General features: G+C 52.1%; 2 protein-coding genes across 3 annotated transcripts in view; one reads left to right on the top strand and one right to left on the bottom strand.

Moving 5' to 3' along the window:
- LOC148813546 (uncharacterized) overlaps nucleotides 1–14,558 on the top strand; it is a 25,959-nt gene extending 11,401 nt beyond the window's left edge. For both annotated transcript variants that reach the window (XM_088908136.1, XM_088908135.1), the window contains 2 exons: nucleotides 11,646–11,681; nucleotides 12,712–14,558. In XM_088908136.1, the coding sequence (XP_088764262.1) occupies nucleotides 11,646–11,681; nucleotides 12,712–12,827 (152 nt within the window). In that variant the 3' untranslated portion in view covers nucleotides 12,828–14,558. The remainder of the gene's footprint in view (nucleotides 1–11,645; nucleotides 11,682–12,711) is intronic.
- Nucleotides 14,559–19,461: 4,903 nt separating this feature from the next.
- Nucleotides 19,462–25,040, bottom strand: LOC148813545 (uncharacterized). The gene is made up of 5 exons (XM_088908048.1): nucleotides 25,010–25,040; nucleotides 23,649–23,999; nucleotides 22,911–23,045; nucleotides 20,141–20,181; nucleotides 19,462–19,533 (listed from the first exon to the last, which is right to left on the bottom strand). The coding sequence occupies exons 1-5, from the start codon at nucleotides 25,038–25,040 to the stop codon at nucleotides 19,462–19,464; spliced, it is 630 nt and encodes a 209-aa protein (XP_088764174.1).
- Between the last annotated feature and the right edge of the window lie 299 nt (nucleotides 25,041–25,339).

Genomic DNA, 25,339 nt, shown 5'->3' with positions numbered 1-25,339 from the left:
AGGACACCAGTCCATCACAGGAACACACACCACACACACACACACACACCCTGGACAGGACACCAGTCCATCACAGGACACACACACACACACACACACACACACACCTGGACAGGACACCAGTCCATCACAGGACACACACACACACACACACACACACACCCTGGACAGGACACCAGTCCATCACAGGACACACACACACACACACACACACACCCTGGACAGGACACCAGTCCATCACAGGACACACACACACACACACACACCCTGGACAGGACACCAGTCCATCCACAGGACACACACACACACACACACACACCCTGGACAGGACACCAGTCCATCACAGGACACACACACACACACACACACACAACCCTGGACAGGACACCAGTCCATCACAGGACACACACACACACACACACACACACCCTGGACAGGACACCAGTCCATCACAGGACACACACACACACACACACACACACACACCCTGGACAGGACACCAGTCCATCACAGGACACACACACACACACACACACACACCCTGGACAGGACACCAGTCCATCACAGGACACACACACACACACACACACACCCTGGACAGGACACCAGTCCATCACAGGACACACACACACACACACACACACACACCCTGGACAGGACACCAGTCCATCACAGGACACACACACACACACACACACACACACCCTGGACAGGACACCAGTCCATCACAGGACACACACACACACACACACACACACCCTGGACAGGACACCAGTCCATCACAGGACACACACACACACACACACACACACACCCTGGACAGGACACCAGTCCATCACAGGACACACACACACACACACACACACACACACACACACCCTGGACAGGACACCAGTCCATCACAGGACACACACACACACACACACACACACACACACACCCTGGACAGGACACCAGTCCATCACAGAGACACACACACACACACACACACACCCTGGACAGGACACCAGTCCATCACAGGACACACACACACACACACACACACACACCCTGGACAGGACACCAGTCCATCACAGGACACACACACACACACACACACACACACACCCTGGACAGGACACCAGTCCATCACAGGACACACACACACACACACACACACACACACCCTGGACAGGACACCAGTCCATCACAGGACACACACACACACACACACACACACACCCTGGACAGGACACCAGTCCATCACAGGACACACAACACACACACACACACCCTGGACAGGACACCAGTCCATCACAGGACACACACACACACACACACACACACACACCCTGGACAGGACACCAGTCCATCACAGGACACACACACACACACACACACACCCTGGACAGGACACCAGTCCATCACAGGACACACACACACACACACACACCCTGGACAGGACACCAGTCCATCACAGACACACACACACACACACACACACCCTGGACAGGACACCAGTCCATCACAGGACACACACACACACACACACACACACACCCTGGACAGGACACCAGTCCATCACAGGACACACACACACACACACACACACACACCCTGGACAGACACCAGTCCATCACAGGACACACACACACACACACACACACACCCTGGACAGGACACCAGTCCATCACAGGACACACACACACACACACACACACCCTGGACAGGACACCAGTCCATCACAGGACACACACACACACACACACACACCCTGGACAGGACACCAGTCCATCACAGGACACACACACACACACACACACACACACACACACCCTGGACAGGACACCAGTCCATCACAGGACACACACACACACACACACACACCCTGGACAGGACACCAGTCCATCACAGGACACACACACACACACACACACACACACCCTGGACAGGACACCAGTCCATCACAGGACACACACACACACACACACACACACACCCTGGACAGGAACACAGCACACACCACACACACACACACACACACACACACACCCTGGACAGGACACCAGTCCATCACAGGACACACACACACACACACACACACACACCCTGGACAGGACACCAGTCCATCACAGGACACACACACACACACACACACACACCTGGACAGGACACCAGTCCATCACAGGACACACACACACACACACACACACACCCTGGACAGGACACCAGTCCATCACAGGACACACACACACACACACACACACACACCCTGGACAGGACACCAGTCCATCACAGGACACACACACACACACACACACACACACCCTGGACAGGACACCAGTCCATCACAGGACACACACACACACACACACACACCCTGGACAGGACACCAGTCCATCACAGGACACACACACACACACACACACACACCCTGGACAGGACACCAGTCCATCACAGGACACACACACACACACACCCTGGACAGGACACCAGTCCATCACAGGACACACACACACACACACACACACACCCTGGACAGGACACCAGTCCATCACAGGACACACACACACACACACACACACACACCCTGGACAGGACACCAGTCCATCACAGGACACACACACACACACACACACACACACCCTGGACAGGACACCAGTCCATCACAGGACACACACACACACACACACACACACACACCCTGGACAGGACACCAGTCCATCACAGGACACACACACACACACACACACACACCCTGGACAGGACACCAGTCCATCACAGGACACACACACACACACACACACACACCCTGGACAGGACACCAGTCCATCACAGGACACACACACACACACACACACACCCTGGACAGGACACCAGTCCATCACAGGACACACACACACACACACACACACACACCCTGGACAGGACACCAGTCCATCACAGGACACACACACACACACACACACACACACACACACACACACACACACACACACACACCCTGGACAGGACACCAGTCCATCACAGGACACACACACACACACACACACACACACCCTGGACAGGACACCAGTCCATCACAGGACACACACACACACACACACACACCCTGGACAGGACACCAGTCCATCACAGGACACACACACACACACACACACACACACCCTGGACAGGACACCAGTCCATCACAGGACACACACACACACACACACACACACCCTGGACAGGACACCAGTCCATCACAGGACACACACACACACACACACACACCCTGGACAGGACACCAGTCCATCACAGGACACACCACACACACACACACACACACACACCCTGGACAGGACACCAGTCCATCACAGGACACACACACACACACACACACACAACACCCCTGGACAGGACACCAGTCCATCACAGGACACACACACACACACACACACACACACACACACACACACACCCCTGGACAGGACACCAGTCCATCACAGGACACACACACACACACACACACACACCCTGGACAGGACACCAGTCCATCACAGGACACACACACACACACACACACACCCTGGACAGGACACCAGTCCATCACAGGACACACACACACACACACACACACACACACACCCTGGACAGGACACCAGTCCATCACAGGACACACACACACACACACACACACACACACCCTGGACAGGACACCAGTCCATCACAGGACACACACACACACACACACACACCCTGGACAGGACACCAGTCCATCACAGGACACACACACACACACACACACACCCTGGACAGGACACCAGTCCATCACAGGACACACACACACACACACACACACCCTGGACAGGACACCAGTCCATCACAGGACACACACACACACACACACACACACACACACACACACACACACCCTGGACAGGACACCAGTCCATCACAGGACACACACACACACACACACACACACACACACACACACCCTGGACAGGACACCAGTCCATCACAGGACACACACACACACACACACACACACACACACACCTGGACAGGACACCAGTCCATCACAGGACACACACACACACACACACACACACACACACACACACACACACCCTGGACAGGACACCAGTCCATCACAGGACACACACACACACACACACACACACACACACACACACACACCCTGGACAGGACACCAGTCCATCACAGGACACACACACACACACACACACACACACACACACACACACCCTGGACAGGACACCAGTCCATCACAGGACACACACACACACACACACACACACACACACACACCCTGGACAGGACACCAGTCCATCACAGGACACACACACACACACACACACACACACACACACCCTGGACAGGACACCAGTCCATCACAGGACACACACACACACACACACACACACACACACCCTGGACAGGACACCAGTCCATCACAGGACACACACACACACACACACACACACACACACACACACACACACACACCCTGGACAGGACACCAGTCCATCACAGGACACACACACACACACACACACACACACACACACACCCTGGACAGGACACCAGTCCATCACAGGACACACACACACACACACACACACCCTGGACAGGACACCAGTCCATCACAGGACACACACACACACACACACACACACACACACCTGGACAGGACACCAGTCCATCACAGGACACACACACACACACACACACCCTGGACAGGACACCAGTCCATCACAGGACACACACACACACACACACACACACCTGGACAGGACACCAGTCCATCACAGGACACACACACACACACACACACCCTGGACAGGACACCAGTCCATCACAGGACACACACACACACACACACACACACACACACACACACACACACCCTGGACAGGACACCAGTCCATCACAGGACACACACACACACACACACACACACACACACACACCCTGGACAGGACACCAGTCCATCACAGGACACACACACACACACACACACACACACACCTGGACAGGACACCAGTCCATCACAGGACACACACACACACACACACACACACACCCTGGACAGGACACCAGTCCATCACAGGACACACACACACACACACACACCCTGGACAGGACACCAGTCCATCACAGGACACACACACACACACACACACACACACACCCTGGACAGGACACCAGTCCATCACAGGACACACACACACACACACACACACACACACACCCTGGACAGGACACCAGTCCATCACAGGACACACACACACACACACACACACACACACACACACCCTGGACAGGACACCAGTCCATCACAGGACACACACACACACACACACACACACACACACACCCTGGACAGGACACCAGTCCATCACAGGACACACACACACACACACACACACACACACACCCTGGACAGGACACCAGTCCATCACAGGACACACACACACACACACACACACACACCCTGGACAGGACACCAGTCCATCACAGGACACACACACACACACACACACACACACCCTGGACAGGACACCAGTCCATCACAGGACACACACACACACACACACACACACCCTGGACAGGACACCAGTCCATCACAGGACACACACACACACACACACACACACACACACACCCTGGACAGGACACCAGTCCATCACAGGACACACACACACACACACACACACACACACACACACACACACACACACACACACACACACACACACCCTGGACAGGACACCAGTCCATCACAGGACACACACACACACACACACACACACACACACACACCTGGACAGGACACCAGTCCATCACAGGACACACACACACACACACACACACACCCTGGACAGGACACCAGTCCATCACAGGACACACACACACACACACACACACACACCCTGGACAGGACACCAGTCCATCACAGGACACACACACACACACACACACACACACCCTGGACAGGACACCAGTCCATCACAGGACACACACACACACACACACACACACACCCTGGACAGGACACCAGTCCATCACAGGACACACACACACACACACACACACACACACCTGGACAGGACACCAGTCCATCACAGGACACACACACACACACACACACACACACACACACACACACACACACCCTGGACAGGACACCAGTCCATCACAGGACACACACACACACACACACACACACCCTGGACAGGACACCAGTCCATCACAGGACACACACACACACACACACACACACCCTGGACAGGACACCAGTCCATCACAGGACACACACACACACACACACACACACACCCTGGACAGGACACCAGTCCATCACAGGACACACACACACACACACACACACACCCTGGACAGGACACCAGTCCATCACAGGACACACACACACACACACACACACACACCCTGGACAGGACACCAGTCCATCACAGGACACACACACACACACACACACACACACACACACCCTGGACAGGACACCAGTCCATCACAGGACACACACACACACACACACACACACCCTGGACAGGACACCAGTCCATCACAGGACACACACACACACACACACACACACCCTGGACAGGACACCAGTCCATCACAGGACACACACACACACACACACACACACACCCTGGACAGGACACCAGTCCATCACAGGACACACACACACACACACACACACACACACACACACACACACCCTGGACAGGACACCAGTCCATCACAGGACACACACACACACACACACACACACACACACACACACACCCTGGACAGGACACCAGTCCATCACAGGACACACACACACACACACACACACACACACACACACACCCTGGACAGGACACCAGTCCATCACAGGACACACACACACACACACACACACACACACACACACACCCTGGACAGGACACCAGTCCATCACAGGACACACACACACACACACACACACACACACCCTGGACAGGACACCAGTCCATCACAGGACACACACACACACACACACACACACACACACACACACCCTGGACAGGACACCAGTCCATCACAGGACACACACACACACACACACACACACACACACACACCCTGGACAGGACACCAGTCCATCACAGGACACACACACACACACACACACACACACACACACACACACCCTGGACAGGACACCAGTCCATCACAGGACACACTCACACACACACACACACACACACACACACACACCCTGGACAGGACACCAGTCCATCACAGGACACACACACACACACACACACACACACACACCCTGGACAGGACACCAGTCCATCACAGGACACACACACACACACACACACACACACACACACACACACACACACACACACCCTGGACAGGACACCAGTCCATCACAGGACACACACACACACACACACACACACCCTGGACAGGACACCAGTCCATCACAGGACACACACACACACACACACACACACACCCTGGACAGGACACCAGTCCATCACAGGACACACACACACACACACACACACCCTGGACAGGACACCAGTCCATCACAGGACACACACACACACACACACACACACACCCTGGACAGGACACCAGTCCATCACAGGACACACACACACACACACACACACACACCCTGGACAGGACACCAGTCCATCACAGGACACACACACACACACACACACACACACCCTGGACAGGACACCAGTCCATCACAGGACACACACACACACACACACACACACACACCCTGGACAGGACACCAGTCCATCACAGGACACACACACACACACACACACACACCCTGGACAGGACACCAGTCCATCACAGGACACACACACACACACACACACACACACCCTGGACAGGACACCAGTCCATCACAGGACACACACACACACACACACACACACACACACCCTGGACAGGACACCAGTCCATCACAGGACACACACACACACACACACACACACACACACACACCCTGGACAGGACACCAGTCCATCACAGGACACACACACACACACACACACACCCTGGACAGGACACCAGTCCATCACAGGACACACACACACACACACACACACACACACACACCCTGGACAGGACACCAGTCCATCACAGGACACACACACACACACACACACACACCCTGGACAGGACACCAGTCCATCACAGGACACACACACACACACACACACACACACACCCTGGACAGGACACCAGTCCATCACAGGACACACACACACACACACACACACACACCACACCCTGGACAGGACACCAGTCCATCACAGGACACACACACACACACACACACACACACACACCCTGGACAGGACACCAGTCCATCACAGGACACACACACACACACACACACACACACACACCCTGGACAGGACACCAGTCCATCACAGGACACACACACACACACACACACACACACACCCTGGACAGGACACCAGTCCATCACAGGACACACACACACACACACACACACACACACACCCTGGACAGGACACCAGTCCATCACAGGACACACACACACACACACACACACACACACACACCCTGGACAGGACACCAGTCCATCACAGGACACACACACACACACACACACACACACACACCCTGGACAGGACACCAGTCCATCACAGGACACACACACACACACACACACACACACACACACCCTGGACAGGACACCAGTCCATCACAGGACACACACACACACACACACACACCCTGGACAGGACACCAGTCCATCACAGGACACACACACACACACACACACACACACACACCCTGGACAGGACACCAGTCCATCACAGGACACACACACACACACACACACACACCCTGGACAGGACACCAGTCCATCACAGGACACACACACACACACACACACACACACACACACCCTGGACAGGACACCAGTCCATCACAGGACACACACACACACACACACACACACACACACACACACACACACCCTGGACAGGACACCAGTCCATCACAGGACACACACACACACACACACACACACACACACACACACACCCTGGACAGGACACCAGTCCATCACAGGACACACACACACACACACACACACACACACACACACACACACACCCTGGACAGGACACCAGTCCATCACAGGACACACACACACACACACACACACACACACACACACACACACACACCCTGGACAGGACACCAGTCCATCACAGGACACACACACACACACACACACACACACACACCCTGGACAGGACACCAGTCCATCACAGGACACACCACACACACACACACACACACACACACACACACACACACACACCCTGGACAGGACACCAGTCCATCACAGGACACACACACACACACACACACACACACACACACCCTGGACAGGACACCAGTCCATCACAGGACACACACACACACACACACACACACACACACACACACACACACACACCCTGGACAGGACACCAGTCCATCACAGGACACACACACACACACACACACACACACACACCCTGGACAGGACACCAGTCCATCACAGGACACACACACACACACACCACACACCCTGGACAGGACACCAGTCCATCACAGGACACACACACACACACACACACACACACACCCTGGACAGGACACCAGTCCATCACAGGACACACACACACACACACACACACACACACACACCCTGGACAGGACACCAGTCCATCACAGGACACACACACACACACACACACACACACACACCCTGGACAGGACACCAGTCCATCACAGGACACACACACACACACACACACACACACCCTGGACAGGACACCAGTCCATCACAGGACACACACACACACACACACACACACACACCCTGGACAGGACACCAGTCCATCACAGGACACACACACACACACACACACACACACCCTGGACAGGACACCAGTCCATCACAGGACACACACACACACACACACACACACACACACCCTGGACAGGACACCAGTCCATCACAGGACACACACACACACACACACACACACACACCCTGGACAGGACACCAGTCCATCACAGGACACACACACACACACACACACACACACACACACACCCTGGACAGGACACCAGTCCATCACAGGACACACACACACACACACACACACACACACACACCCTGGACAGGACACCAGTCCATCACAGGCACACACACACACACACACACACACACACACACACACACACACACACACACACCCTGGACAGGACACCAGTCCATCACAGGACACACACACACACACACACACACACACACACACACACACCCTGGACAGGACACCAGTCCATCACAGGACACACACACACACACACACACACACACACACACACACCCTGGACAGGACACCAGTCCATCACAGGACACACACACACACACACACACACACACACACACACACACACACACACACACACACACCCTGGACAGGACACCAGTCCATCACAGGACACACACACACACACACACACACACACACACACACACACACACACCCTGGACAGGACACCAGTCCATCACAGGACACACACACACACACACACACACACACACACCCTGGACAGGACACCAGTCCATCACAGGACACACACACACACACACACACACACACACACCCTGGACAGGACACCAGTCCATCACAGGACACACACACACACACACACACACACACACACCCTGGACAGGACACCAGTCCATCACAGGACACACACACACACACACACACACACACACACACCCTGGACAGGACACCAGTCCATCACAGGACACACACACACACACACACACACACACACACCCTGGACAGGACACCAGTCCATCACAGGACACACACACACACACACACACACACACACCCTGGACAGGACACCAGTCCATCACAGGACACACACACACACACACACACACACACACACCCTGGACAGGACACCAGTCCATCACAGGTCGGACACACACACGCACTCACACACCCTGGACAAGATATCTTAACCCACAAGTTAACCAGCTTAACCCAGTTAACCCACCAGCCCGTCTTTGCACTGTGGGAGGAATCTGGAGCCCCTGGGAGAACACCATGTGAACTCCACACAGACAGCACCCCAGAAAGTGAACTCACGATCCCTGCTCCAGGGCCACATGATAACCAATGCGTCTTGATATCGCTAACATTTATGTACTGGTAAAATACGGAGAGTAAGATGGCTTAAATTCTGTTTTACTTATGGCTCAATGCCTAATAATTCACTACCAGTAATATAGATTGTAGTCCCATCTCTTCTAATTTCTAATTGCAAAGATGTGATTGTGATTGCCCTGGATCATGACTGCAGCAGTTGGAAGTACAGCACACCGAGATCCTGATTAGTGATGAACAAGAAACTCTTCTCCTTCAGGACTGCAGTCAGTAATCCGCAACTGAGGGCAGGTGACATCCCCAATAGCCAAATAAGAGATTCAGTCGGTGATCGGTGTGAGAGCACTCATTTCACAACTGGTCTAAGTTACAGGGTCTGAATGTTCACACTGTTACCTCTTCTGATTTCAGCACCAGACAACGAAGATGCGTCGCACCAGCAAGATGGTGAGTGTCTCATTTAAAACGCCTTTTCCTTGGAGAGTTTTAGTGTATAATGATGAATAGATATGTGTAGTAATCACCATTCAATAGAACAGTCCTGTTACAACAGGACCTCCAGTCCCAGCGCAGTAGAACAGTCCTGTTACAATAGGAGCTCCAGTCCCAGTCCAGTAGAACAGTCCTGTTACAATAGGAGCTCCAGTCCCAGTCCAGTAGAACAGTCCTGTTACAATAGGAGCTCCAGTCCCAGTCCAGTAGACCAGTCTGTTACAATAGGAGCTCCAGTCCCAGTGCAGTAGAACAGTCCTGTTACAATAGGAGCTCCAGTCCCAGTCCAGTAGACCAGTCTGTTACAATAGGAGCTCCAGTCCCAGTCCAGTAGAACAGTCTGTTACAATAGGAGCTCCAGTCCCAGTGCAGTAGAACAGTCTGTTACAATAGGAGCTCCAGTCCCAGTTCAGTAGACCAGTCCTGTTACAATAGGAGCTCCAGTCCCAGTGCAGCAGAACAGTCTGTTACAATAGGAGCTCCAGTCCCAGTGCAGTAGAACAGTCTGTTACAATAGGAGCTCCAGTCCCAGTCCAGTAGAACAGTCTGTTACAATAGGAGCTCCAGTCCCAGTCCAGTAGACCAGTCCTGTTACAATAGGAGCTCCAGTCCCAGTGCAGTAGAACAGTCTGTTACAATAGGAGCTCCAGTCCCAGTGCAGTAGACCAGTCTGTTACAGTAGGAGCTCCAGTCCCAGTCCAGTAGACCAGTCTGTTACAGTAGGAGCTCCAGTCCCAGTCCAGTAGAACAGTCTGTTACAATAGGAGCTCCAGTCCCAGTCCAGTAGAACAGTCTGTTACAATAGGAGCTCCAGTCCCAGTCCAGTAGAACAGTCTGTTACAGTAGGAGCTCCAGTCCCAGTCCAGTAGAACAGTCTGTTACAATAGGAGCTCCAGTCCCAGTGCAGTAGAACAGTCTGTTACAATAGGAGCTCCAGTCCCAGTCCAGTAGAACAGTCTGTTACTGTTGCTGTGTTTCCCTGCAGGCTCTGACCAGGGAGACAGGTCTACTGGTGTGATAGCAGGTGTCCTGGCAGCTGCAGTAGGTCTGGCAGCAGCAGGAGTTGGGATCTGGTGGTGTATGAGGAGGAGGAGGAAGTAGCAGGATGGATCATCACCAGGAGGACACAAGGATGAGGGAGCCCCAGAGTCTGTACCTCTTCATACTACAGCACCAGGACCATCTGACCCCAGTGTGGACACTGCCCAGCACACAGACCCTCCAGCTGAGAGAGAGGAACAGTGTGAGTTATTAAACACTGAGGACAGACAGCAGTCTGGAGAGCAGCAGAGTCCAGACACTCAGGTCTCCTGAAGGGACTCATTCCTGCTCAGTGTGTCTGTCAGACTCCGTCAGCTCTGTCACTTTCTGTGGTCTGGAACTGTGGATATGGACACTGTGAACACCTGTGAAAAGATCAGTATTCTACCACTGTGCAGGATAAACACTAGAGAATGAGAATTAAAACCCTTCTAGTTCTCTGTGGAAAACACTTTCCTTTGCAAACTGCTGTTAAAGGACGGGAGCCCTGATCAGACCCCAGTACTGGACCTCCAGCTTCAGCTCCTGTGAGGTTCCTGTGTCGTATTTGATCATATTACACCTGTCTGTGTCATCTCTCATACAACCGGCACCTTCTGTGCTGTTTAAAACTGTGAACACCTGTGAAAAAGGTGCACTACCAATTGTCTGTGATAAAGACCACAGAATGACAACTGAAACAGCGTTTTCGATTTTCTATGTACAACGTGGGTTTATAAAGGAAAGTGTTTAAGATCAGGAGTCCTAATCAGACCCTGCTACAGGACCCTTCTGTCAGGATTATCTTCAGCTCATGTGACGCTTCCTGTATCTTTACATCATTTCCTGTCAGTATTTCCTCTGATACAATGTGCAGTAAGAAAGGAGGAAACCACATTTACTACAGATTATCATCCAGATAACTAATTGCCAGATTTTGCTCGGGGGTAATTTTGGTGCTGTGTGTTTTATCAATTATTTTCAGAGCCACTACATATTGTGGATTTATATCACAGGATATAAACTCATTATCTGTGAGTAGATATTCTCTCTCCTCAGTGTGTGTGTGTGTCAGGATATACACTCATTCTCTCTCTACAGGACTGCACTGAGCCTGTGTCTTGCGAGGGGGTATTCTCTCTCCTCAGTGAGTGAGTGTGTCAGGATATACACTCATTCTCTCTCTACAGGACTGCACTGAGCCCTGTGTCTTGTGAGGGGGTATTCTCTCTCCTCAGTGTGTGTGTGTCAGGATATACAGTCATTCTCTCTCTACAGGACTGGACTCAGCCCTGTGTCTTGTGAGGGGGTATTCTCTCTCCTCAGTGAGTGAGTGTGTCAGGATATACACTCATTCTCTCTCTACAGGACTGCACTGAGCCCTGTGTCTTGTGAGGGGGTATTCTCTCTCCTCAGTGAGTGAGTGTGTCAGGATATACACTCATTCTCTCTCTACAGGACTGCACTGAGCCCTGTGTCTTGTGAGGGGGTATTCTCTCTCCTCAGTGAGTATCAGGATATACAGTCATTCTCTCTCTACAGGACTGGACTGTGTCTCTCTGTCTGAATAATGCCAATTGATGTCATTAAAACTCGCTATCTGTTCTGTATCTGTAATCTCTGGGCTTCTCTTCTCACTCTTTGTTTTAAAATGTGCAATTTTTCCCCTTGAATCTTTTAAATTGTGTTGAAAATATAAATGCAAGATGGTTGGCTAAGAATGTGAAATCTGAATTTTTACTGTTTATGTTTTTTAATCTTTTACAGTATATCGTTTTGTATTTTTCTAGCAATAAAATTGTCATAAATACACCTTTTTCTCTTCTGACTCGTTGAGGGCTGTTAATTAACATTCATTTTCATATTAATGAAAAACCATGTTAAATGTGAACTTTTAATATCTACATTTTCCCTACTTTGATGTTTTTTTTATATTTTTTCCATCAATACATTCGTCTAACATGTCTTACTCTCTTAAACTGTAATATACACTGCAATTGTTTTCGTGTAAGTCCTCACAGTGTTAGAAACTACAGTAACACACAGACCTGTAGGGTTTCTAGAGATCGCTGAATCCTCACAGTGTGAATATCTACAGCACTGCTCTCTCTGAGCCACTGGGGTTAGAAACTGCAGTAACACACAGGCCTGCAGGGTTTCTAGAGATCTCTGAATCCTCACAGTGTGAATATCGACAGCACTGATCTCTCTGAGCCACTGGGGTTAGAAACTGCAGTAACACACACAGACCTGCAGGGTTTCTAGAGATCTCTGAATCCTCACAGTGTGAATATCGACAGCACTGATCTCTCTGAGCCACTGGGGTTAGAAACTGCAGTAACACACACAGACCTGCAGGGTTTCTAGAGATCTCTGAATCCTCACAGTGTGAATATCGACAGCACTGATCTCTCTGAGCCACTGGGGTTAGAAACTTCAGTAACACACACAGACCTGCGGGGTTTCTAGAGATCTCTGAATCCTCACAGTGTGAATATCAACAGCACTGCTCTCTCTGAGCCACTGGGGTTAGAAACTACAGTAACACACAGACCTGCAGGGTTTCTAGAGATCTCTGAATCCTCACAGTGTGAATATCAACAGCACTGCTCTCTCTGAGCCACCGGGGTTAGAAACTACAGTAACACACACAGACCTGTAGGGTTTCTAGAGATCTCTGAGTCCTCACAGTGTGAATATCGACAGCACTGATCTCTCTGAGCCACTGGGGTTAGAAACTGCAGTAACACACACAGACCTGTAGGGTTTCTAGAGATCTCTGAGTCCTCACAGTGTGAATATCGACAGCACTGATCTCTCTGAGCCACTGGGGTTAGAAACTGCAGTAACACACAGACCTGCAGGGTTTCTAGAGATCTCTGAGTCCTCACAGTGTGAATATCAACAGCACTGATCTCTCTGAGCCACTGAGGTTAGAAACTACAGTAACACACAGACCTGCAGGGTTTCTAGAGATCTCTGAATCCTCACAGTGTGAATATCTACAGCACTGCTCTCTCTGAGCCACTGGGGTTAGAAACTACAGTAACACACAGACCTGCAGGGTTTCTAGAGATCTCTGAATCCTCACAGTGTGAATATCGACAGCACTGCTCTCTCTGAGCCACTGGGGTTAGAAACTACAGTAACACACACAGACCTGCAGGGTTTCTAGAGATCTCTGAGTCCTCACAGTGTGAATATCGACAGCACTGCTCTCTCTGAGCCACTGGGGTTAGAAACTACAGTAACACACACAGACCTGCAGGGTTTCTAGAGATCTCTGAATCCTCACAGTGTGAATATCGACAGCACTGCTCTCTCTGAGCCACTGGGGTTAGAAACTACAGTAGCACACACAGACCTGCAGGGTTTCTAGAGATCTCTGAATCCTCACAGTGTGAATATCGACAGCACTGCTCTCTCTGAGCCACTGGGGTTAGAAACTGCAGTAACACACACAGACCTGCAGGGTTTCTAGAGATCTCTGAATCCTCACAGTGTGAATATCGACAGCACTGCTCTCTCTGAGCCACTGGGGTTAGAAACTGCAGTAACACACAGACCTGCAGGGTTTCTAGAGATCTTTAAACTTTCAAACAGTTTTTTTTTTTAATACACACACATAGAGGCTTATAACCCAGTTATAGTCGAGGCACTTTTACAGAATAAGAAGCCTTTAATTTTCGACTTGGGTGGGGCTCTTGAAGAAATACTTTATGGTTACTCAGGGTTTTTATGTGCCTAATCGGGATAGCTCCCTCTGTCAACAACCCCTTAAATAGATTATCACCACACGCAACACATATGAAGTTTAGTTTCTTTAGAGAGCACATCAATAATGAATAGTCGCCGAGACCCTACATTGGGACTGTGCGTTTTGAGGTTCCCGGATGTCACCAGCCGTAGTAGGATATCGACCGTGTCATTACCAGGTGTTGGGCCACCGGAGGCCGCCAAATGCTCCGCCTCTTCGACTCGTGAGAAGTGGCTGAGATCGTTAATCGCGCTCACCTGGACTCACTGATTGGCGCACACAGTGAGGGAGGAGTGCGCGTTTTCACAGGCGCTTCTGAGGAGCTTTCCCGAAGCAAATGATCTCCGGTTGAAGGTCTACCAGCTAATCACACCTGGTCAAGGTGATTTTGGGCTCTTTTCGCAGTCTGGGCAGATGCTGGTTTTTTTTTTTGTTTTTTTTTTCCAAGCTGTGTCTAGAGCCTGTGACTGCCAGTCTACAGGACAGTGGGGTCAGTACCTGTTTTATCATTCTTCATGCTGAATTAGTTCTGATTTTTCAGGATAGTGTCAGTGAAACGGGTGCTGATGGTACTGAGAATCTCCTGGTGTTTCCCAAAGCCCTGAGAGAGAATCTGTCTCCTTAATTCAAGTGAACTCCTCGCACATATACAGTGCTGTATATATTGAGAACACTTCTCATCTCCCACTGGAGTCCAGCCCCACCTCAGAGAGAAACACGGTGATTGTTCTGCACCAGCAACCCCACCTGGGAGACGCACAGTGATCATTCTGCACCAGCGGCCCCACCTGGGAGACGCACAGCGATCGTTCTGCACCAGTAACCCCACCTGGGAGACGCATAGCGATTGTTCTGTCCCAGTAACCCCACCTGGGAGACACATAGTGGTCATTCTGCACCAGTATCCCCACCTGGGAGACGCACAGCGATCGTTCTGCACCAGTAACCCCACCTGGGAGACACATAGTGGTTGTTCTGCACCAGTGGCCCCACCTGGGAGACACATAGTGGTCATTCTGCACCAGTAACCCCACCTGGGAGACACATAGTGGTCATTCTGCACCAGTATCCCCACCTGGGAGACGCACAGCAATCGGTCTGCACCAGTGACCCCACCTGGGAGACGCCCAGTGATCATTCTGCACCAGCGGCCCCAGCTGGGAGACGCACAGCGATCGTTCTGTCCCAGGACACCTGTATTAACAGAAACCCAAGCACTTTTGTAGGTGTCCTGGGATGGGATCTTTAATAAATGATGGGGCGTAGGACAGAGGCAACAGTGCCTCCTACTGGCCCCCCAACTACATCCACCTGTGAGGACTTCGGCCGGTCTCGCCTGAGCTCTTGCGTGCGAGCTGTTATTGGACTGATCGGTGGCTGTGAAAGCACTCCCTGACTCAGCCTGGCACCGACACTGAGGGTGAGCGGGCGGTCAGTGAGTCCAGTTATAGTTGGACACGGGTTCAGTCCCCAGCTGGGGGTGGCGAGGGGCGGGCAGGTGTCGAGAAATCAGGCGCGCTCTCTTCGAGAAGCAGGAAGCGGCTCGGAGGTTTGGCGAGAAGGCTTGCAGGGCGTCTCGGCTTCGGGACCCGCGCCCCCTCGACAGGAAACCCGTGGTTCTCCGATGCGTTTCGGCGGCTTGATTGAGGGGAGGGGTGGGTGGGTGCTGGTAAACCGTCCATTTCAGCCGAAGTACAGCTACGGGGCGGTTTAACGCGCGCTTAACCTTCTTCAAACTCTGCGGGTAAATGGTGTCTCATTTCACCTCCGAGGGCCGCGATCTCCCTCCTGCGTCCTCAAGGAAGGGTCTGAGAAACCGGTTGAACTTGAGAACGAATCGCGACGAGCAGTTGCAGGTGACAGCAAACAGTTTGTTGTTGGTGGTTTTTGTTTTGTTTTGGTACGGAGAAATTCACGCAGCGAATAAAACATTTTTTTTAAAAAAAAAGGCTAATTGGTGACACGTTTTTTTTTTCTTCAATGTCTGCACCAGCCGGAGGCGCAGAGACCTCTTCCTGTGTGGTTCTCTTCTTCTGCGACTGTTCTGCTGAAAACGCCCTCTTTCCCAGCACTGCGTTTCTGATGAAGTCTGCTCTGCAGGCGCTCAGAACCGAAAACACCACGACTAGCAGCGTGAGACCGGAAAATGATTTATTATGGTTGTTGTTTTTTTTTTTAACTGAAACCAAAACGTTTTTAAGAGCTTTGACATCGCGACACAGTACAGTGCATCAATCCTTCTGTTGGTGCTCATAAGCCTGCTTCGTGCTGTTCTTTTCGGCGTCGGTCCGGCGCTCGGACTGACTGCCCGCTGGAAATATAGAAAAAAAAAATAATATCGCGATTTGAGCCTGACGTTGAACACAACCGTTATAACCGTGCGATCGATCCCACTGCTTAAAAAAAAAATAAAACTGCAAGTCTGCTTAAAGATAATGTAGGTATTGTGTGGCATTTGCGCTATCAGGTGATGATCACCCAGGCGATCTGCACATGGCGATGACTGAACATCACGTTTGCACGTTGGTATTGCACATTACCAGTAAGAGCGAGGCCACTTTCTCAGAATTACGAGAACACGTGTGATCACCCCCTCCTTCATGATAACAGCAATGCGCTTCCGTCGGATGCAGAAGTTGAACAGATGTTTTCAGTGGGCCTGGCCGAGCCGGACCGGTGCCCGTCGTGATCATGCAGCTGAACGCGCCCCTGAGCTGATCAAGACGGCCGCCGGCGCGCAGTTTGTCGTGACTTCACGCGTGCCGTGGGGTCGGTGCTTCTGGCGGGCAGGCGGACGGAATTGAAACACTTTCTCAGCAACAACGCCAACAACAACAACAACAACAACAACAACAACATAAACAAAAAAAGCGCTACACGCAGAGGCCCGGACCGGGTCCGGCTTGAACCCCAGGTGCTGCTAGCAGGGGTCTCCTGAGGCCGAAGTTTCTCAGTTTCTCAGTTCCTGGGCCGCCGGGGCTGAGAGGCGAAGTGGAGGTTTTCGGACTGCTCCCTGCTGGTCTCCTCTGCCTGCGGATACACGACACGGGGCGTCAGGGCACCGGGTCTACAAACGGCGGTTCTGGGACTTCATACAGACCAGTGCGGGAGCACGGTTCCCATTCCAAGCCCGCGCTTTCCTTGAGTCATTTAAGGAGTGACCGTATTGTACGGGCCGATCCCGGCTCCCAGACTGTACTGGAACTGTACTGGGCTGACGGGCTGCCCTGTTGGTGTTTATTTCCCCCCCTGCTCGGAAGTTGAAGATCTTACTGGCCTTCGGGACTGCCGCGTCACGAGATGCGACAGCTACAGGACTAATCCCTTCTACTGGAAGACGATCGTCTGCGAAGGCTGATCTAATCCCACTCACCGCTGACGGTCCGATTGGTCGGGCATGCACCAGTACGGACCAGTTCGGTGACCGAGAACTCGGCTCAGCAGTTCTTGGGTGGGAAATCCCCGCTTTTTGCTAAACGTTTCTATTGCGTCCTCTATGTAAATGTCAAACTGAGGAGTTGCGTAGTTATCGAAATTTAAATCCGTGTTAATTCCCAGAACCCCTGCAAACTCATCAAAGTCGTTCAATATCCTCGATTCCATTAACGGCAAATGAGAAGGTTTAAATGGACAGTACCCGCACGGCGATGTCATATTGTCCCCTTCTCTCCCGAATACCTGTTAATAAAAGATGTCAATTGTCAGGATGCACTCTGGAATTCATACGGCCTGCATTTGCACCTTCAGGATCAACAGGCTCTCCTGTCTCACCCACGGTCACCTGTGCTGTGCTCACTCTGGCCTCAGTCTAGGTCTAAGTACATGAACTATATACCCTCTCTAGACTATTATACTGACAGAAGCCTGGCACGTTACACTGGCCTTGACCCGCCAGTGTGTGTGTGATCTGTGGCCAGGCTCACATCTGTGCCCAAACTCACATCTGTGTCCAGGCTAACATCTGTGTCCAAGTTCACATCTGTGTCCAGGCTAACATCTGTGTCCAAATTCACATCTGTGTCCAAATTCACATCTGTGTCCGGGCTAACATCTGTGCCCAAACTCACATCTGTGCCCAAACTCACATCTGTGTCCAGGCTAACATCGTTTTCCAAGTTCACATCTGTGTCCAGGCTAACATCTGTGTCCAAATTCACATCTGTGTCCAGGCTAACATGTGTCCAAATTCACATCTGTGTCCAAATTCACATCTGTGTCCAGGCTAACATGTGTCCAAATTCACATCTGTGCCCAAATTCACATCTGTGTCCAGGCTAACATCTGTGTCTAAATTCACATCTGTGTCCAGGCTAACATGTGTCCAAATTCACATCTGTGCCCAAATTCACATCTGTGTCCAAATTCACATCTGTGTCCAGGCTAACATCTGTTTCCAAGTTCACATCTGTGTCCAGGCTAACATCTGTGTCTAAATTCACATCTGTGTCCAGGCTAACATGTGTCCAAATTCACATCTGTGTCCAAATTCACATCTGTGTCCAGGCTAACATGTGTCCAAATTCACATCTGTGCCCAAACTCACATCTGTGTCCAGGCTAACATCGTTTTCCAAGTTCACATCTGTGTCCAGGCTAACATCTGTGTCCAAATTCACATCTGTGTCCAGGCTAACATGTGTCCAAATTCACATCTGTGTCCGGGCTAACATCTGTGTCCAAATTCACATCTGTGTCCAGGCTAACATGTGTCCAAATTCACATCTGTGTCCAAATTCACATCTGTGTCCGGGCTAACATCTGTGCCCAAATTCACATCTGTGTCCAGGCTAACATGTGTCCAAATTCACATCTGTGCCCAAATTCACATCTGTGTCCAGGCTAACATCTGTGTCTAAATTCACATCTGTGTCCAGGCTAACATGTGTCCAAATTCACATCTGTGCCCAAATTCACATCTGTGTCCAGGCTAACATGTGTCCAAATTCACATCTGTGCCCAAATTCACATCTGTGTCCAGGCTAACATCTGTGTCTAAATTCACATCTGTGTCCAGGCTAACATGTGTCCAAATTCACATCTGTGCCCAAATTCACATCTGTGTCCAAATTCACATCTGTGTCCAGGCTAACATCTGTGTCCAAGTTCACATCTGTGTCCAGGCTAACATCTGTTTCCAAGTTCACATCTGTGTCCAGGCTAACATCTGTGTCCAAATTCACATCTGTGTCCAGGCTAACATGTGTCCAAATTCACATCTGTGTCCAAATTCACATCTGTGTCCAGGCTAACATGTGTCCAAATTCACATCTGTGCCCAAATTCACATCTGTGTCCAGGCTAACATCTGTGTCTAAATTCACATCTGTGTCCAGGCTAACATGTGTCCAAATTCACATCTGTGCCCAAATTCACATCTGTGTCCAAATTCACATCTGTGTCCAGGCTAACATCTGTTTCCAAGTTCACATCTGTGTCCAGGCTAACATCTGTGTCTAAATTCACATCTGTGTCCAGGCTAACATGTGTCCAAATTCACATCTGTGTCCAAATTCACATCTGTGTCCAGGCTAACATGTGTCCAAATTCACATCTGTGCCCAAATTCACATCTGTGTCCAGGCTAACATCTGTGTCTAAATTCACATCTGTGTCCAGGCTAACATGTGTCCAAATTCACATCTGTGCCCAAATTCACATCTGTGTCCAAATTCACATCTGTGTCCAGGCTAACATCTGTGTCCAAGTTCACATCTGTGTCCAGGCTAACATCTGTTTCCAAGTTCACATCTGTGTCCAGGCTAACATCTGTGTCCAAATTCACATCTGTGTCCAGGCTAACATGTGTCCAAATTCACATCTGTGTCCAAATTCACATCTGTGTCCGGGCTAACATCTGTCCAGTGCGCAGCTTGTGTCCAAGCTCACATCTGTCCAGTGCGCAGCTTGTGTCCAAGCTCACATCTGTCCAGTGCGCAGCTTGTGTCCAAGCTCACATCTGTCCAGGCAAGCAGCTGCCCAAGCCAGCAGGGAGTATCTCTACCTCAACCCGCAGGGGAAGGCAGAACTCACGCAGGACAAGATAACCAATCAGACCTCTCAACGGCTGCCACGCCCCCGCTCTCCTGACTACTGAAACCTCTGCCTTTCCTGCCGGCGCTTCCCTCGCGTGTGTCTCTCCTGGTGTCAAACAGCGGCTTACCTGCGGGGATCACGTCTTCAGCTCACTGCCCTAAAAGCGCTCCGCTCCGTGACTTGCGTGACGCGAGATGGCGTCTGGCCAGGCCAACATCTGCTCTCAAGCTCACACCCGTCCCATGGCCAGGCTAGCCAGCTGAGCTGACAGCTGCTGGGGAAGTGGACAGGTGGTCTCCCCCCCCCGTCATCGCACAGAAGGCGCGGATTTGTGAGCGGCTGTCGCCCAGCGGAGAGAGGAAGAGGGGCGGCCCTACCTCTCCCGCGGAGGAGGATGAAGAGGACGCAGCAGGACGAGGCCAGGGCGGACAGGGGGACGGCCGACAGCAGCACGATCAGGCAGGGCAGTCCGATTTCGGGGTGCTGGGGCTCCCTTTCCTTCTCTAGTGATCCTAAGCAGACATGACAAGGGTCAGTGTTGTTCAGATTCCAGAAGAGTGACTTAATGATAGCATCACCATACTGAAATGCAGATGCCGGTCATTGTTTTAGGTTTCACGTCTAAACTGACCTTAATTTGGAGATAAGAGTCTGCTACTTGGATACGTACACATAAACCAATAACTCTTCCCTCAAGAAAGTGAATTTCTTTTCAGTTTTACTACCACAGGGACAGAAGACCAGTCACAAAGGAGAGGAGGCATTCAACTCGCCTAGTTACTTTGGTCATTAGTAGTTAATTGATCCCAGGCTCTCACCCAGCTGTGTCTGGAGAGAAGCCAGGGCATCGGCTTCAACCACAGGGCTGAGCAGCTTGTTCCCCACCCCCACCCCCCTCTGTGTACAGCAGAGCCTCCTGTCCTGACTGGAGGAGCTCACCCAGCTGTGTCAGGAGAGAAGCCAGGGTATCGGCTTCAACCACAGGGCTGGGCAGCTTGTTCCCCACCCCCACCCCCCTCTGTGTACAGAAGAGCCTCCTGCTCTCAGATTTAAATGCATTTTGTTTTACTTTTCATTGACCTGTGCCTCCAGGAGGCAAAAGCGTCTGTGCTCACCTGTTTGCAGTCTGGTGCCTTTTCCTATCTGGATCTCTCCTCTCTCTCTGGTGGCGCAGTAGTACAGCCCCTGGTCTGTCTCTGTGATGTTCTCAATCCTCAGACTGGAGGAGTTAGTGGAGGGGTTCAGCACCAGGCTGAAGCGGGGGTCCAGTTTCTTCGTGTAGCTGAACGGGTCCTTTCCCGGGTTCTTGTTGGCTAAAACCGCCACGTGCAGCGTGTCGTCTGAGCGCTGGATCAACCAGGTGGTCTCATGGTGGAGCTGATGGTTGCAAGGCAGGGTGACGACGTCCCCAGCTCGGACGGCCATCAGCGTGGAGCCTTTCAGATGGCTTTCTGCTGTGCAGGCACCTGGTGCGATTGGAGAGCGGAAAATGACTTTTCTGGGTCATATCAGAGGAGGGCGGGGGGTGGGGGTGGCGACAGGGTGGTGCAGGGGCCAGCACTGCTGCCTCGCAGTGCTGGGTCCCTGGGTTCAAGACTGGACATGGAGAGCTGTCTGGGTGGAGTCTGCATGTTCTCCACGTGTTGGCCTCCGGGTGTTGGTGTGTGTGTGTGTGTGTGTGTGTCCGTCCTGTGAGGGAGTGGTGTCCTGTTCAGGGTGTGTTTGTGTGTGTGTGTGTGTGTGTCCTGTGATGGACTGGTGTCCTGTCCAGGGTGTGTGAGTGTGTGTGTGTGTCCTGTGATGGACTGGTGTCCTGTCCAGGGTGTGTGTGTCCTGTGATGGACTGGTGTCCTGTCCAGGGTGTGTGAGTGTGTGAGTGTGTCCTGTGATGGACTGGTGTCTTGTCCAGGGTGTATGAGTGTGTGTGTGTGTCCTGTGATGGACTGGTGTCCTGTCCAGGGTGTGTGAGTGTGTGTGTGTGTCCTGTGATGGACTGGTGTCCTGTCCAGGGTGTGTGAGTGTGTATCCTGTGATGGACTGGTGTCCTGTCCAGGGTGTGTGAGTGTGTGAGTGTGTCCTGTGATGGACTGGTGTCTTGTCCAGGGTGTATGAGTGTGTGTGTGTCCTGTGATGGACTGGTGTCCTGTCCAGGGTGTGTGAGTGTGTGTGTGTGTCCTGTGATGGACTGGTGTCCTGTCCAGGGTGTGTGAGTGTGTATCCTGTGATGGACTGGTGTCCTGTCCAGGGTGTGTGAGTGTGTATCCTGTGATGGACTGGTGTCCTGTCCAGGGTGTGTGAGTGTGTATCCTGTGATGGACTGGTGTCCTGTCCAGGGTGTGTGAGTGTGTGTGTGTCCTGTGATGGACTGGTGTCCTGTCCAGGGTGAACCCTGCCTTGTGCCTGTTGCTTGCTGGGATGGACTCCAGCTCCCCTGTGACCCTGGACTGGAGAGAGCTGTCAGAGACAGGACGGATACCAGAGGAGGCAAAGTCAACACTCTGCTGCATCAGGAATCGGGATCACCAGCTCTGCAAACGACTGCTGATCCACAGCTTGACAGCCTGACCGCTATTCAGTGTCACTGCCAGGACCAGATCTCGGTTTTCCCGTCTTCAGAACTCGAACGGAATCGCCCTCGGGGGCCCACGCGCGCTGAGACACACCCACTCCCCAGCTCTGTCAGGAGTGGGGGCAGAATGAGGGACCGAGCCAGGCCGGGGGGTACTCACAGAGCAGGAGCAGCGCAGCTCCAAGGTGGAGGGCTCCCATCTGGGACAGGGACGGGGCTGATCTGACAGCTGTGAAA

This window comes from Atractosteus spatula (assembly GCF_055471065.1).
Source record: "Atractosteus spatula isolate fAtrSpa1 chromosome 10 unlocalized genomic scaffold, fAtrSpa1.hap1 SUPER_10_unloc_1, whole genome shotgun sequence".
NCBI lineage: Eukaryota > Metazoa > Chordata > Actinopteri > Semionotiformes > Lepisosteidae > Atractosteus > Atractosteus spatula.
This window is presented reverse-complemented; position numbering and strand designations above follow the sequence as displayed.

What these genes read in the sequence shown, in the direction of transcription:
- LOC148813545 (XM_088908048.1), bottom strand. Translation starts at nt 25,040, where the DNA reads ATGCAGCAGAGTGTTGACTTTGCCTCCTCTG. An exon ending in AGGCACCAGACTGCAAACAG is followed by an intron (nt 23,046 to 23,648) that starts GTGAGCACAGAC and finishes ATGTCTGCTTAG; the next exon opens with GATCACTAGAGAAGGAAAGG. An exon ending in CATCCTCCTCCGCGGGAGAG is followed by an intron (nt 20,182 to 22,910) that starts GTAGGGCCGCCC and finishes TTTTATTAACAG; the next exon opens with GTATTCGGGAGAGAAGGGGA.